General features: G+C 41.5%; 1 protein-coding gene across 2 annotated transcripts; it reads left to right on the plus strand.

Annotated features, from left to right (window-relative positions):
- The first annotated feature begins 272 nt into the window (after positions 1 to 272).
- Positions 273 to 11,983, plus strand: asmtl (acetylserotonin O-methyltransferase-like). Of its 2 annotated transcripts, none has more exons than XM_020453581.2 (15): positions 273 to 381; positions 1,463 to 1,571; positions 1,818 to 1,949; positions 2,080 to 2,127; positions 2,221 to 2,285; positions 2,381 to 2,445; positions 2,626 to 2,734; positions 3,283 to 3,583; positions 3,762 to 4,001; positions 5,846 to 6,014; positions 6,174 to 6,355; positions 6,676 to 6,808; positions 7,024 to 7,164; positions 9,577 to 9,699; positions 10,557 to 11,983. In XM_020453581.2, the coding sequence occupies exons 1-15, from the start codon at positions 317 to 319 to the stop codon at positions 10,760 to 10,762; spliced, it is 2,088 nt and encodes a 695-aa protein (XP_020309170.2). In that variant the 5' UTR covers positions 273 to 316; the 3' UTR covers positions 10,763 to 11,983. The 2 variants fall into 2 exon arrangements, with proteins under 2 accessions (XP_020309170.2, XP_031649478.1); XM_031793618.1 differs by lacking the exon at positions 273 to 381 and adding an exon at positions 1,339 to 1,364.
- Positions 11,984 to 14,151: the final 2,168 nt, after the last annotated feature.

Below are 14,151 nucleotides of genomic sequence, written 5' to 3' on the forward strand. Positions count from 1 at the left end.
ATTACACTTTCTATGAATACACTTTTCATGATGAGTACATTGTAATGCCTCATGGGCTATGCATACTGGCATTATGGTGCTCAACATAGGTGCATAGCTGTTCTATTAATAACGCATTACAAGCCGACAAAGACAGCACAATGTTTTAGAAAGCTAAACGATATAATCCATATTCTGACGCAATGTTTGTGCAATGAGGGTTGATTGCCATGAATCTCCATTGAACTCCATTCTACTCTTACTTGATGTTACGTTTTATGATGACACGCAAAAAGATGTCATAGGATTGGGTGAATCTCTCGATTCTTCTTCCGCTATGCTTGCGCATGCGTTGTCTCTTGTAAGCGCAACAAGGAATTCATTCGCATGGAAGATCTGCAGGTAATGTTTTTTCATTTAGCCGTCGAAGATTTCAAAGTGTAATTTATTAAATTACACTTCAAAGCAGCTTTGCCCAAGGTTGTATGCTGCATGTTGTAAACATTTCTTGAGGTTTGAGATGTCGTAACTGAATAGCTGAACTTGCATGATCTGAGGAAGAGTTTCTCAAGCTAAGCAGTGAAATGTGCGACATGGTAACGTTAACGTTACTTGTTTCCATGTCAATAATTATCACTGATCCATACAAACACTAACCAGACCTTTCCCTTTTAAGTTGTCAACTAACTTCTAACTCCGCTAACATAATAATTCGGTCTATTCATGGCATATTCTAGGATAGCCCAATAAAGGACTAAATGGAGCCTAACGTTACTCTGACCTTATTGTCCAGTGACCTTACATTTTCTTTTTAAATGGGAAATGGTCTGGCAGATAAAACACTCAATCTAAACGTGAATGGATTCTTCAGTGCGGGATGCTTCTATAAACATAAAACGCTCTACATAATTTCACAAATGTTAAATATACAGATACTGTACACTGTTTTAACACAGTTGCAGCAGTATTTTTTGTAAACAAGTGCAGTAACATGGACAAATGGTCGTGTGGGAACCTTAACCATAACCCTATAAAGGTGTGAAATAATTTAACCTTTAGTTAAAAAAAAAATGTTTTTTTGCTGATATCAAAGGTATGTTCCTTGTGTTTCCAAAACCGTACCGCATGCAATGTGTTTTAACGTTCAGAACGATCGTCCGGGCTGTCAACAAAGCTACACCAGCCAGAAGATAATATTGCCAATAGGTGCGAAAGGTATTTCGCATCAATGGATAGGTTCATTCTAGGATAGCCCTTTGATCCCTTGCCACAAATTCCACGTCAGTGTATTTTTGATTACAAGAGAACAATGAGGTGTAGCCTACAAAAGCATATTGACCTGAATACGTGCATTGTATGTAGGCAGTAAAGTGTGACCGCAAATGGTAAGTATGCTACTTCAAGGCAAAGTCACAGGCATCTGACAGCAAACAGCTGACTGAGACGAACTAGTAGCCTAATGTTTAACTTGTATATGCTGCAGTGAGGAGGTCACCATGGTGTTGATGAATCCTGTAATTTCCAAGCTGACCGGTAAGCTGGTCGTCCTGGCTAGTGCATCTCCAAGGAGGCTGGAGATACTCACCAATGTGGTAAGACCGAGGCCTCCTTCCTTACCCTCTTTCACTTTGATAGGATAAATAAGTGAATGCAAGGTTTCTACAATATTGGACATTTGCAATCACCTATCCATGTCATGAAAGTTCAATGATTACATCCGTTAAGGGAGTAAGAAAGCAAACTTTTTTTAAAGCCTAATCAAACTGAGCCTCTAAGGTACAGTAATGACATGTAGTATCTAATGGTGATGATGCCTTGTTATTCCATTTATGTCACAGGGTTTACGATTTGAGGTTGTCCCATCCTGGTTCAAGGAAACGTTAGACAAGAGGCTGTTCAAAACACCCCATGAGTATGCTGTGGAGACTGCCAAGCAGAAGGCCCTGGAGGTGGCCAAGAGGATGCCGTTTGTCAGTGAAGCCTTTGCTTACTGTTATTATTATTACAATATCATTACCACATTTGTCTGTTGATACTCTTTCCTCACTGAAGAAACAAATATATACTTTTGAATGTCTGTGGTTTCTTAATTTGTTCTAGAAACACCTGAAAACTCCAGACATTGTGATCGGAGCAGACACTGTTGTTGTAAGCAAAGTCAGCTATATCAATATCTTCTATCCTTCATATCATAGTGGTTATTATTTCCTTTACACTGTATTGGTTGTCTTCTTTTCTCAGACAGTGGATGGACTTATTCTTGAGAAGCCAGTGGACAAGCAAGATGCCTACCGAATGCTTTCAAGGTTTTGAGAGAATTCTGTGTACATTAAAAAATTAAAAATAACAATAGGAAAAGGTAGTTCTCCCATTTTATCTTTGTTTTTGTGTTTCTGAACAGGTTGAGTGGTAAAGAACACAGTGTTTTTACCGGAGTGGCGATCATTCTCTGCCATGAGAAAGAAGGTATGCCTTAAACATAAAATAGGTAAAAGGGTAGGTTGGGAAGTTGCCTGCTTTAAAGTTGTACATTCTTATTTATTTCAATGGTTCCCTCTCTGATTCAGAGGGGTTGGGTTAAATGGGAAGACACATTTCAGTTGAATGCATTCAGTTTTACAACTGACTAGGTCCCGTTCTTTCCAGATGAAGAGATTGATTATCAAGTTATTGACTTCTATGAGGAGACCAAGGTGAAGTTTGCAGATCTGTCTGATGATTTACTCTGGGAGTACATCAATAGCGGAGAACCCATGTGAGTTTAACCTCTCTTCTTCTGTTTGCATTACTGGCTATGGTGTAATGCCAATAGATTTGTCTAAGTTTAGAACCTCACCTCACCTCTCGCAGAGGCAATTGGGGTCACTTCCCTGAATTCAAACCTTGTGAACCCATGGTTTTGTGGACTTTGATACAGCCAACCAGTCCATTTTGTGTCGCTTTATTGAGATAAGGTATGGATTTTGTTATATAATTTCAGCCTGAAAGAAACAAGTGAGGGTCAATGAGCCTTAGTTCAATCATAGAAGCATGTTCTGCTGTGTGGTCTCGTATACCGTGGCCAGTTCTGACACAGTATTGCCTGACACGTCACATAATTGTCACCTCTGTGTGTGTGTGTGTGTGTGTGTGTTCCCTGTGTCTTGGTGTCCTGTCTTTATATGTGGCCCCTCTCTCTATCGCTCTCTGTCTCTGTTTGTCTCAATCTCTGTCAATTTATGTGAGACGTGTGTGTTTGTTGTGTCTCTGTTTGTGTATGCATGCATCTGGGTCTCTCTGTCTGTATGTGTGTGTGTGTGACAGGGACAAGGCTGGTGGCTATGGTATCCAGGCTCTGGGTGGTATGCTGGTGGAGTATGTACACGGAGACTTCCTGAATGTGGTGGGCTTCCCGCTCAACCAGTTCTGCAAGAAGCTGGGTCTCATCTTCAGCCCCCCAGGCAGTCTGACACACAACAGCACCCAGAACAGCCCCCAAGGCAGCCCTGTCGACACGGTCCCACCAGCCGAGCCAGCCGCCAGCAGCCCCCCAGGCAGCCCAACCCATAACGGCCCTCCGGACAGCCAAGGACAAAACATCCCTTCAGCCAGTACAGCCCATAATGTCAGTACACATGTCAATGCATTGAAATACGTCTTTTGCCCTTAGCAATTATTGCACAACACTTAATTTGTCATATGTCAGTGTTGGTGTTTTCAATGAATTGTTTTTAATGTGTTACATGGACAATAAAGTTAATTGAATTGAATCCATTTATAATTTATCTCATTCATCCATCTAGGTGAAACAGGAGGAGAGTGGGTGTGGAGAGGGCGAGGTGCCCTGGACGTTGGTCAACAACCTGTCTAAGTGCTCTGAGAACGGGGAGGCTGAGCCCCAGGGCATCAGTGACCCTGCAGCACTAGACTTGACCAGCAGGGGCACCATTCAGATGCAGAATGTGAGGGAGCACGAGACAGAAGACGGCAAGGAAAAGTTGAGCAAGATGATCGAGCTCATGGATGGATTTAAAGCCTCAAAGGTATCCTGTGGATGGATATGTATTTACAGTTGAAGTCGGAAGTTTACATACACTTAGGTTGGAGTCATTAAAACTCGTTTTTCAACCACTCCACAAATTTCTTGTTAACAAACTATAGTTTTGGCAAGTCGGTTAGGACATCTACTTTGTGCATGACACAAGTAATTTTTCTAACAATTGTTTACAAACAGATTATTTCACTTGTAATTCACTGTACCACAATTCCAGTGGGTCAGAAGTTTACATACACTAAGTTGACTGTGCCTTTATAAACAGCTTGGAAAATTCCAGAAAATTATGTCATGGCCTTAGAAGCTTCTGATAGACGCATTCTGTCTCCTTTTTTATTTATTTGATTTATTTCACCTTTATTTAACCAGGTAGGCTAGTTGAGAACAAGTTCTCATTTGCAACTGCGACCTGGCCAAGATAAAGCATAGCAATTCGGCACATACAACAACAGAGTTACACATGGAATAAACAAAACATACAGTCAATAATACAGTAGCAAAAAAGAAAACAAAAAAAGTCTATATACAGTAAGTGCAATCTCCTAGAGATGAACGTACGTTGGTGCGAAAAGTGTAAATCAGTCCCAGAACAACGGCAAAGGACCTTGTGAAGATGCTTGAGGATACAGGTACAAAAGTGTCTATATCCACAGTAAAACGAGTCCTATATTGACATAACCTGAAAGGCCGCTCAGCAAGGAAGAAGCCACTGCTCCAAAACCGCCATAAAAAGCCAGACTACGGTTTGCACCTGCACATGGGGTCAAAGATTGTACTTTTTGGAGACATGTCCTCTGGTCTGATGAAACAAAAATAGAACTGTTTGGCCACAATGACCATTGTTTTGTTTGGAGGAAAAAGGGGGATGCTTGCAAGCCAAAGAACACCATCCCGACCGTGAAGCACGGGGGTGGCAGCATCATGTTGTGGGGGTGCTTTGCTGCAGGAGGGACTGGTGCATTTCACAAAATAGATGGCATCATGAGGAAGGATAATTATGTGAATATATTTAAGCAACATTTCAAGACATCAGTCAGGAAGTTAAAGCTTGGTCGCAAATGGATCTTCCAAATGGACAAGGACCCCAAGCATACTTCCAAAGTTGTGGCAAAATGGCGTAAGGACAACAAAGTCAAGATATTGGAGTGGCCATCACAATGCCCTGACCTCAATCCCATATAAACTTTGTGGGCAGACCTGAAAAAACTTGTGCGAGCAAGGAGGCCTACAAACCTGACTCAGTTACACAAGCTCTGTCAGGAGGGATGGGCCAAAATTCACCCAACTTATTGTGGGGAGCTTGTGGAAAGCTACACAAAATGCTTGACCCAAGTTAAACAATTGAAAGGCAATGCTACCAAATACTAATTGAGTGTATGTAAACTTCTGGCCGACTGGGAATGTGATGAAAGAAATGAAAGCTGAAAGAAATTATTCTCTCTACTATTATTCTGACATTTCACATTCTTAAAATAAAGTGGTGATCCTAACTGACCTAAAACAAGGACTTTTTACTAGGATTAAATGTCAGGAATTGTGAAAAACTGAGTTTAAATGTATTTGGCTAAGGTGTATGTAAACTTCCGTCTTCAACTGTATATACTATAACAAAACATTGAGTTCCTTGCTATTGTGTTTTAATTCCCCATACAGCTAGGTTTTATGTTGCTCATGTAGTCATGTTCAAGCTGAGGTTGCAGGAAGTTTAATTTTAGGCTTATTAATCAAACTACTTTTGCTTGAGGTAGGTTAAAACATGACTTGGAATTTTCTATTACTCCTCTTCTTTCTCTAGTCTCGCATTGAACGTTTTCCCTTTGTTTTGTATCCTAGGTGTTGTTCACAGCATCCAAGCTGCGTGTGTTTGACGTGTTAAGGAGCAGTAAGACAGGGGAGCTGCAGGCTGAGGATGTGGCCCAGGAGATCAAAGCATCTATTATGGGGACCGAACGCCTGCTGGAGGCCTGCGTCTCTCTGGGACTCCTGCAAAGAACGGGAAAAGGTATACTGTCTCAATTTCTCACATTGTCTCCCTCTATAATTTGTTTCCTTCTGTTAGACATATTCTTTATTTTTTCCTCGACATTGTTCATGGCGTCTAAGCTGTGTGTGTCAAGGAGTGATTTATGACATGCCTTCTGACATGCCAATTTCTCCCTAGAGTACACAAACACAGCAATGTCCAGGCATTTCCTGCTGTCGGACGGTCCCCTCTCTCTGCAGGGGTACATCCAGCACTGTAACGAACTGGTGTGGCCTCTCTTCACCCACCTGGAGACTGCTGTGAGGGAGGGGACCAACCAGCACGAGAAGGCCTTCGGGAAAACCTCTAACCTTTTCCAGGTAATAACAATCTCAAGTTTCATGTCACATTCCAGTTACCTTGGTAATTATTCAACAGATCAGTCTTGTTCCTGGGGAGCCACAGTACGGCAGCTTTTTGTTCAAGCTTAGCAGAATCAGCTAGTCAAGGTGTGGGATACGTGTTGATTAGTTGTATCAGGTGTGAAGGCACTAAACTGGGATTAAAATATACAGTCAATGCAGCTCTCCAGTTAACACTAGATAGAATGGTTTTGTATTATTGTTTATAAGTAAACAATTGAATATACAAACATTAAGAACACTGTTTTTGTTTTCGTCCTTGTTGTTCATTGTTATAGGATGCCTACTACAGCAGACATGAAGTGAAGCTGCGATTCATGAAGGCCATGCACAGCATCGCAAAGGTTTCTGGTAGAGATGTGGCGACGGCCTTTGACCTCTCCAAATATAAGACGGCCTGCGACCTGGGAGGTGAGGTCATAGTAACCTAAATCTCAGTTCCATTTAAAATGGCCATCACATTGTTTTGCTACAATATTGTAGTAAAATCTCAAATGGCCCTTCTGTTATTATCTTCAATGTGATTTACATTAGAAAGCCTCTGGCTATGCCCTGAAATAGGGAATCGGGTGTAGCCTATCAGAATCAATCCATACCAATCATCAGTGTTTTTTTCCTTCATCCAGGATGCACTGGGGCCATGGCGTATGAGTTTGCCAAAGCACACCCGGGGTTGTCTGTGACCATGTTCGACTTACCCGAAGTCATTGAGATGAGAGGTCACTTCCGGCCACATGACGCAGATGACAGAGTATCTTTTGTAGCAGGTTTGTTTAATGACTTACAGCGGGTGGAATGGATTTTAGAATACTGTTATCATCATGGGTAATGTCGTCTGTAGATGCACAATAACATTTAGCGTTGGGCGCGCAAGATGGCGGTCAGTGCAGATAATTTGTTTTGGATTATTTCTACGGTCATAAAACTCCGTATGAATATGGTTTAGTTTATTTACCAAAGTAATTGATTACTTTCTGCAAGTTATTCACCTCTAAAACAAAGTTTGCAACAACACTAGATAGCCTGATAAGCTAGCTAGCTCAAAAACTAGCTTGTCGAACGTACATGGAAACTGCCACGACCAGAACCAAAAGGAAAGAAATGGAAAGATCGTCAGATGGACAATTAACCACAAAAGATAGTATGATTTTGGGTACTCCTCTTAAGTATGATTTTGGGTACTCCTCTTAAGTATGATTTTGGGTACTCCTCTTCAGAATGTAACTGGGGGGAAATACTGCAATGGATGATGAAAATGTGGTGATGGGTGATGAATATGTGGTGAGCAACAATGCTCACAACTTGCGCCCATCCAGTCCCCGGCTCAGGCCTTTACCTTACGACCCCGGCACTCCAGTCAAGCCCCAGGGGAAAAAGATGAGGCCAAGAGGGTATGTCATTTCTTGATGCAAAACAATATTGTAATGCTTTTGACAGCAAAGATAGATGAAAGGGCAAATGGCTTGGAGCTCATGGTTAGGGAGAATACGATGAAAATTGAGGCCATTAAAAAATCTGACTTTCTTTGGAGAAGTGAAAACCCTCAAAAGTGACATGAAGAAAGTGGAAGTTATCTGCCAGGAAAATGAAAAGAAGGTGGCTGAACTCGAGCAAAAGGTGAATGAGGCGGAGAGATACCAGCGCAGGTGGAACCTGAGGCTCCATGGAATTCCAGAGCAGGCGGGTGAGGACATCAAATGCAGAGTTGTTGACATCTGTGGAGCTGTCATTCCTGAATCAAAAGCCAAACTTCAGGAAAATGTAGACATCGTCCATCGTTTGGGAAGACTTAAGGATCAAGACAAGAGACCGAGGACGACCATCATCCGGTTCACCAACAGATCTACGCGGGATCTTCTTTGGAGGCGAGCGAAGAATTGTGAATTCCTAATCAAGCAAAAATTGAGGTTCACTGAGGATCTGACCTCAGCAGACAAAGTGACAAGAGACGATGGTGGCTGCAGCTCGAAAGGCAGGGAACACTGCATTTTTTTTATCGGTGCAAGAGTGATCATCGATGGGAAAGAAATGCGGCCAAATCAGAACATTTCAGTGAGAGCCAGAGTCTAACTCGGACAGAACTGTCAGGACAAAAAACAGATTACCAGGGGAAAAGCTGCCTTTTATCATAAAAATGTACACAAACACTTGAATGAGAAAAGGCTGACCTGAGAACTGGTAAGCTAAACACTAACTATAGGTGAATAACTGCTTATTGTAAAATCTACACAATGTCTCCCCCTTGTGGGAGTAAGAATACTTTGGTAACTTTATGACCAATATATGTTTTTTGTTGGAGAGGTTAAATAATGGGATGGAAATCCTTTTGAGTTACATATCCTTAGGAGAAGCTTATATTAGCATAACAAGGTTGTTGGTTGAAGTTTGTCTTTATCTCTTTGTTCAATTAATGTCAGGGGTATTTGAAATTTACTCAAGCGTAAGGCTATTTTCCTGTATTGCAAACGGTTTAATGCAGACTTTTACTTTTTACAAGAGACTCATGCTTGTTCTTCCGATCAATTTTTGGGGAAAAATCAATGAGGTAACCATATCTAGGTATCATATGGCAACAACCACTCTGCGGTGTAGCAATTTTAAGAGGTTAATTTAAAGGGAAGGTCATCAGTAGTAAGACTCACCACTCTGGACGTTGGGTAAATTTCAACAGTGAAATATTTTTATTAGGGAATATTTATGCATCCAACAACAAACAAAACAACAGGATATGATTTAAAGAATTTGAAGAATAAATGAATACCCAACGAAATGCCATCATTTGCTGGAGATTTGTTCTCTTTTAACTTGCCGATACATTTTTTTTTATTTCATTAATATAAATCATTTCATCACAAGACTTTTGGATGTCTTCATCTATGAATTTTGCACAGTCTAAAATATTATTTTGAAATGATCAGTAAATGTAAAAACCAAAAAGCAATACGCACCATAAAAGTATTTAACAAATTGAAAATGAATCTTGATATGTAATACCTCTGTCTGTTAGGTTTATGTACTCTTGTTTGTATATTTCTGTTTTTTGTATTTGTTGTGTTCATAATAAAAATGTTTTAACAAAAAAACATTTAGCAATAAGTGCCATTTTGATCATGAATTTGTTTTCTGTCAGGGTACATGTAAAATGTAATGAATGGTTTTTCTTTTTAATGTCTGAACAGGAGATTTCTTCAAAGATGAGCTTCCCAAGGCAGACGTATACATATTGGCAAGAATTCTCCACGACTGGTCGGATGAGAAAGTACACATTTTGCTGAGTAAAATTGCGAAAGCATGCAATCCTGGTAAGAGTGAAAAACAATATATTATTTTTGGATTCTGATTTCTGACCCTGATAAGGATAATGATTCACACATTGGCTAGACATTTTTTTGTGTATCACTTGTGCTTGTGTAAAGAGTTAGCCTGGTCCCATGCTGTATGTGCCAAAGCCAACTCATCTGTTGTTGTCATGCTATACCTCACTCATACATTTAGCAACAGAATTAACATTTCCATCCAACAATTTTATGTGGATGAATTACCTGACCCATAAAAAAAACTCACGACAGGCCTGATAAAAACAGAAAATCTTTCACTAAAATGTCCTAGTGTCCTACATTCTAGTCGGTGAAATAGATTGTGACATTTGCGTTGTAAATGCTTTCATATACGCAAATATTGGTAATAACAACCATCATGTCAAAGTAAACTTTGAGTCACGAGATGATTTGTTCTGTTATGTTGCCCCCACCAAAGTGTGCAAAAAGTTTATTAGGCAGATTAAATAAGTTCTAATGAACTTGAATGAACACAGAGGAGTTGGCTCAAGCCTAAACGGAATGAACCACAAGGTTATAACAGCGTAGTGTTTTAACAGTGTGCAAGTTGCATGTTAAACTCTTCAAATCAAAAGTGAGAAGCAGAGGGCACACATCATCGACTAGCCTAGGTACCTGACTGTTTCTGCTTTTAAGAAATACTACATTATTGCCTTATTAAAAAAACGACCAATTGACTAGTCCAATTTATGTGTATCGTAGTTCAAAATGCCTTTATTGCATATTATGAATGTGACTTTCACATGCTAATGTAAATACTGATTGTATACACAACGTTAAATATGTATGCATACATCCTGTGTACGCCATCTCCGTCCCAGGCTGCTGCGTGCTGGTGAGTGAGATCTTTTTGGATGAGGACAGGAAGGGGCCGAGCAGAGGCCTACTTCAGGCCCTCAGTATGACCGAGGGGAGACAAAGGAGCGCCTCGGAATACAGCCTCCTACTGAAGAGCCACGGCTTCACCGCAGCACAAGTCAAACACACACACAACCTCCTGGATGCCATCCTGTGTGTCACTGAGTGACTTGGAGACAAACAACCTTGAAACCAATAAAGAATATAAATCAATGAAATGCCTCCCCAGTCTAGAATCAAACTCTTGCCCCAACCACTAGACACTGAGGCCCTGTTTAAATACTAAAGGTTCACTGATCGCAAACTGCTTACAGCCATCCTGTCATGTCAGATCAACGATTACTTCAAGAAAGGAAGGAAGGACTCTTTTTAGAACTGTTCAAACAGGGCCTCACTCCATATTACTTTTACCCATCCATTTCATTTTGATCTTCAAAGGGGTCAGGAAATGTTGGGGAAATGGGGCCAGGGGTTTATTTTGGATGATAGATTCTGTGACTACGGAGCCGCCACCTCCCTTGGCTGTGAGACATGTTACTGTTCCCCACAATGACCAAGACAGTTTAATTTGACTTTTAATTCATTATAAAAATGGACCACAATGTTGTGAATTTCAATGGACCACATTGAAGGCATTTCTTTCAAACACTGCAATATAGACTTTATCAGAGGTATGTCTATGCAGCTGACTTTGATCTCACAGTTATCCTTTAAGTCTCTGTCATTAAGCCAGCCAGGTCACCTGTGATATAAGTCAGTATTCGATGTCCGTCCATTTCTGAGGACGCAGGGAGATGACGTGGAAACCGGCCAATGGTGGCAACAGTGAGTGCCTTTACCTTCAAGTAGGTTTTGGTAGGCCAGGGTTTTCCCAACTCGGTCCTCGGGACCCCAAAGGTGTGCATGTTTAGTTTTTTTGCCCTAGCACTACACAGCTGACTCAAATAATAAACTAATCAGCAAGCTTTGATCATTTTAATCTGCTGTCCCGAGGACCGAGTTTGGGAAACGCTGTACTAAGGGTGTTGGGGATGAGCGTAAGCCTATCCCGAACCTTAACCCTTACCTTAACCATTTGTAGATAATGCCTGAACTTAACCATAACAATTCAGAGTTAATACCTAAACTTGACCTTAATCACTTAAAAATGTGATGGTTGGAACAACTTCTAAATTTGACGTTTGAGAAACATGGATGAACTTCTAATTCTGAGACTGAGAACTGGTAGCATAAAACTGTCATGACAGCTGATGACAGCAAAGACAACCAACATTGTTTAACTGACCACTTTCCCAACATTTTGAGACCACCACAACACTTCGTTGTTTGTCGTTTGACAATTTTCCTGTCTGAATTGTTTCAATAATTAAATAAATATTTTGTCAAATAATTCAGCTGTTGTTTTTTTTCTCTTCTGTGTACACTATTTGTAACCATGTGTTTACTGTATTTCTGCTTTTGCGGGGCTTGTCTGAAATCTGATTTGTCTCCGTGTTTTGAATAACATTTCATTAAATGTTCATGCAACTGTGTAGAGCAGTGATCACCTAATCCTGGTCTCAGAAAGCTATGGTGTGCAGGATTTTACTCCAGCCCAGCACTGTCACACCTGATTAAACTAAGATGAGCTAAGACAAGCTAAACTCCTTCACCCGCTTTGAGGAAAACCCAGTGCCACCAACGCGGCCCGCTACCAAGGACTGTGGACTCTCCTCCGTGACCGACGTGAATAGGACATTTAAGCGTGTTAACCTTCGCAAGGCTACCGGCCCAGGCGGCACCCCTAGCCACATCCTCACAGCATGGGCAGACCAGCTGGCTAGTGTGTTTAAGGACATATTCAATCTCTCCTTATCACAGTCTGCTGTCCCCACGTGCTACAAGATGGCCACCATTGTTCCTGTGCCCAAGAAAGCAAAGGTAACTGAACTAAATGACTATCGCCCCCTAGAACTCACTTCTGTCATCATGAAGTGCTTTGAGAGACGAGTCAAGGATCATATCACCTCTACCTTACCTTACCTGTCACCCTAAACCCACATCAATTTGCTAACCGCCCCAATAGATCCACAGACGATGCAATCATCATCACACTGCACATTGCCCCATCTCATCTGGACAAGAGGAATACCTATATAAGAATGCTGTTCATTGACTATAGCTCAGCATTCAACACCTCCAAACTCATCATTAAGCTCGAGGCCCTGGGTCTGAACCCTGCCCTGTGTAACTGGTTCTTGACTTCCTGACGGGCTGCCCCCAGGTGGTGAGGTAGGAAACAACACTTCCACTTCATTGAGCCTCAACACTGGGGCCCTGTGTGTGCTCAGTCCCACTGCTGTACTCCCTGTTCACTCATGACTGTGTTGCCACGCACACCTCTAACTCAATCATCAATTTGCAAATGACACAACAGTGGTAGGTTTGAAAGCTTGAAGTTCCTCAGCATACACATCACTGACAAACTGAAATGGTTCACACAGACTGTGTGGTGAAGAAGGCGCAATAGCGCCTCTTCAACCTCAGGAGGCTGAAGAAATTTAACTTGGTACCTTAAAAACCCTCAAACTTTTACAGATGCACAATTCAGAGTATCCTGTCGGGCTGTATCACTGCCAGGTATGGCAACTGCACTGCCCGCAACCGCAGGGCTTTCCAGAGGGTGGTGCGGTCTGCCCAACGCATCACCTGGGGTAAACTGCCTACCTTCCAGGACACCTAGAGCACCCGATGTCACAGGAAGGCCAAAAAGATTAAGGACCACCCCAGCCACTGCCTGTTCACACCGCTATCATCCAGAAGGTGAGGTCATTACAGGTGCATCAAAGATGGGATCGAGAGGCTGAAAAACAGCTTCTATCTCAAGGCCATCAGACTGTTAAATAGCCATCACTAGCACATTAGAGGCTGCTGCTTATCTACAAAGACCCGAAATCACTGGCCACTTTAATAAATGGAATACTAGTCACTTTAATAATGTTTACATATTTTGCATTACTCATATATGTATATACTGTATCTTAGTCTATGCTGCTCTGACATTGCTAATCCATATATTTATATATTCTTAATTCCATTCCTTGACTTTTTGTGTGTGTATTGGGTATATGTGAAATTGTTAGATATTGCTGCACTGTCGGAGCTAGAAATGCAAGCATTTCGCTACACACGCAATAACATCTGCTAAACACTTGTATGTGACCAATAAAAGTTGATTTGATATGAGATAGGTCTTGATGATAGGTTTATTGATTGAAACTTTCATATAAGTGTTGAGTTGGAAAGCCTGCACGATGAATGGGTTCGTTTCTGGATAAAGTGATAAAGTACCCAGTCAAACTCTAAAAAACGGCCTTGTGTTTTGGACCAGGAGGTGCTTTGATCATAGCAGAGAGAGACCATGGTGGGTGGAACCTACACGAATCTCCAGTATCTCAACATGCTGTTCTAGACTGAAGGGGAGGAGAGGGACAGGACCCACCTTCTGTATGGACATGGGTTTAGGAGCACATGCATGCAGAGCAGCAGAAACCAACCTCTCATGGAAGCCATGATACT

The sequence above is a fragment of the Oncorhynchus kisutch genome, linkage group LG2 (genome assembly GCF_002021735.2).
Source record: "Oncorhynchus kisutch isolate 150728-3 linkage group LG2, Okis_V2, whole genome shotgun sequence".
Taxonomy (NCBI): Eukaryota; Metazoa; Chordata; class Actinopteri; order Salmoniformes; family Salmonidae; genus Oncorhynchus; species Oncorhynchus kisutch.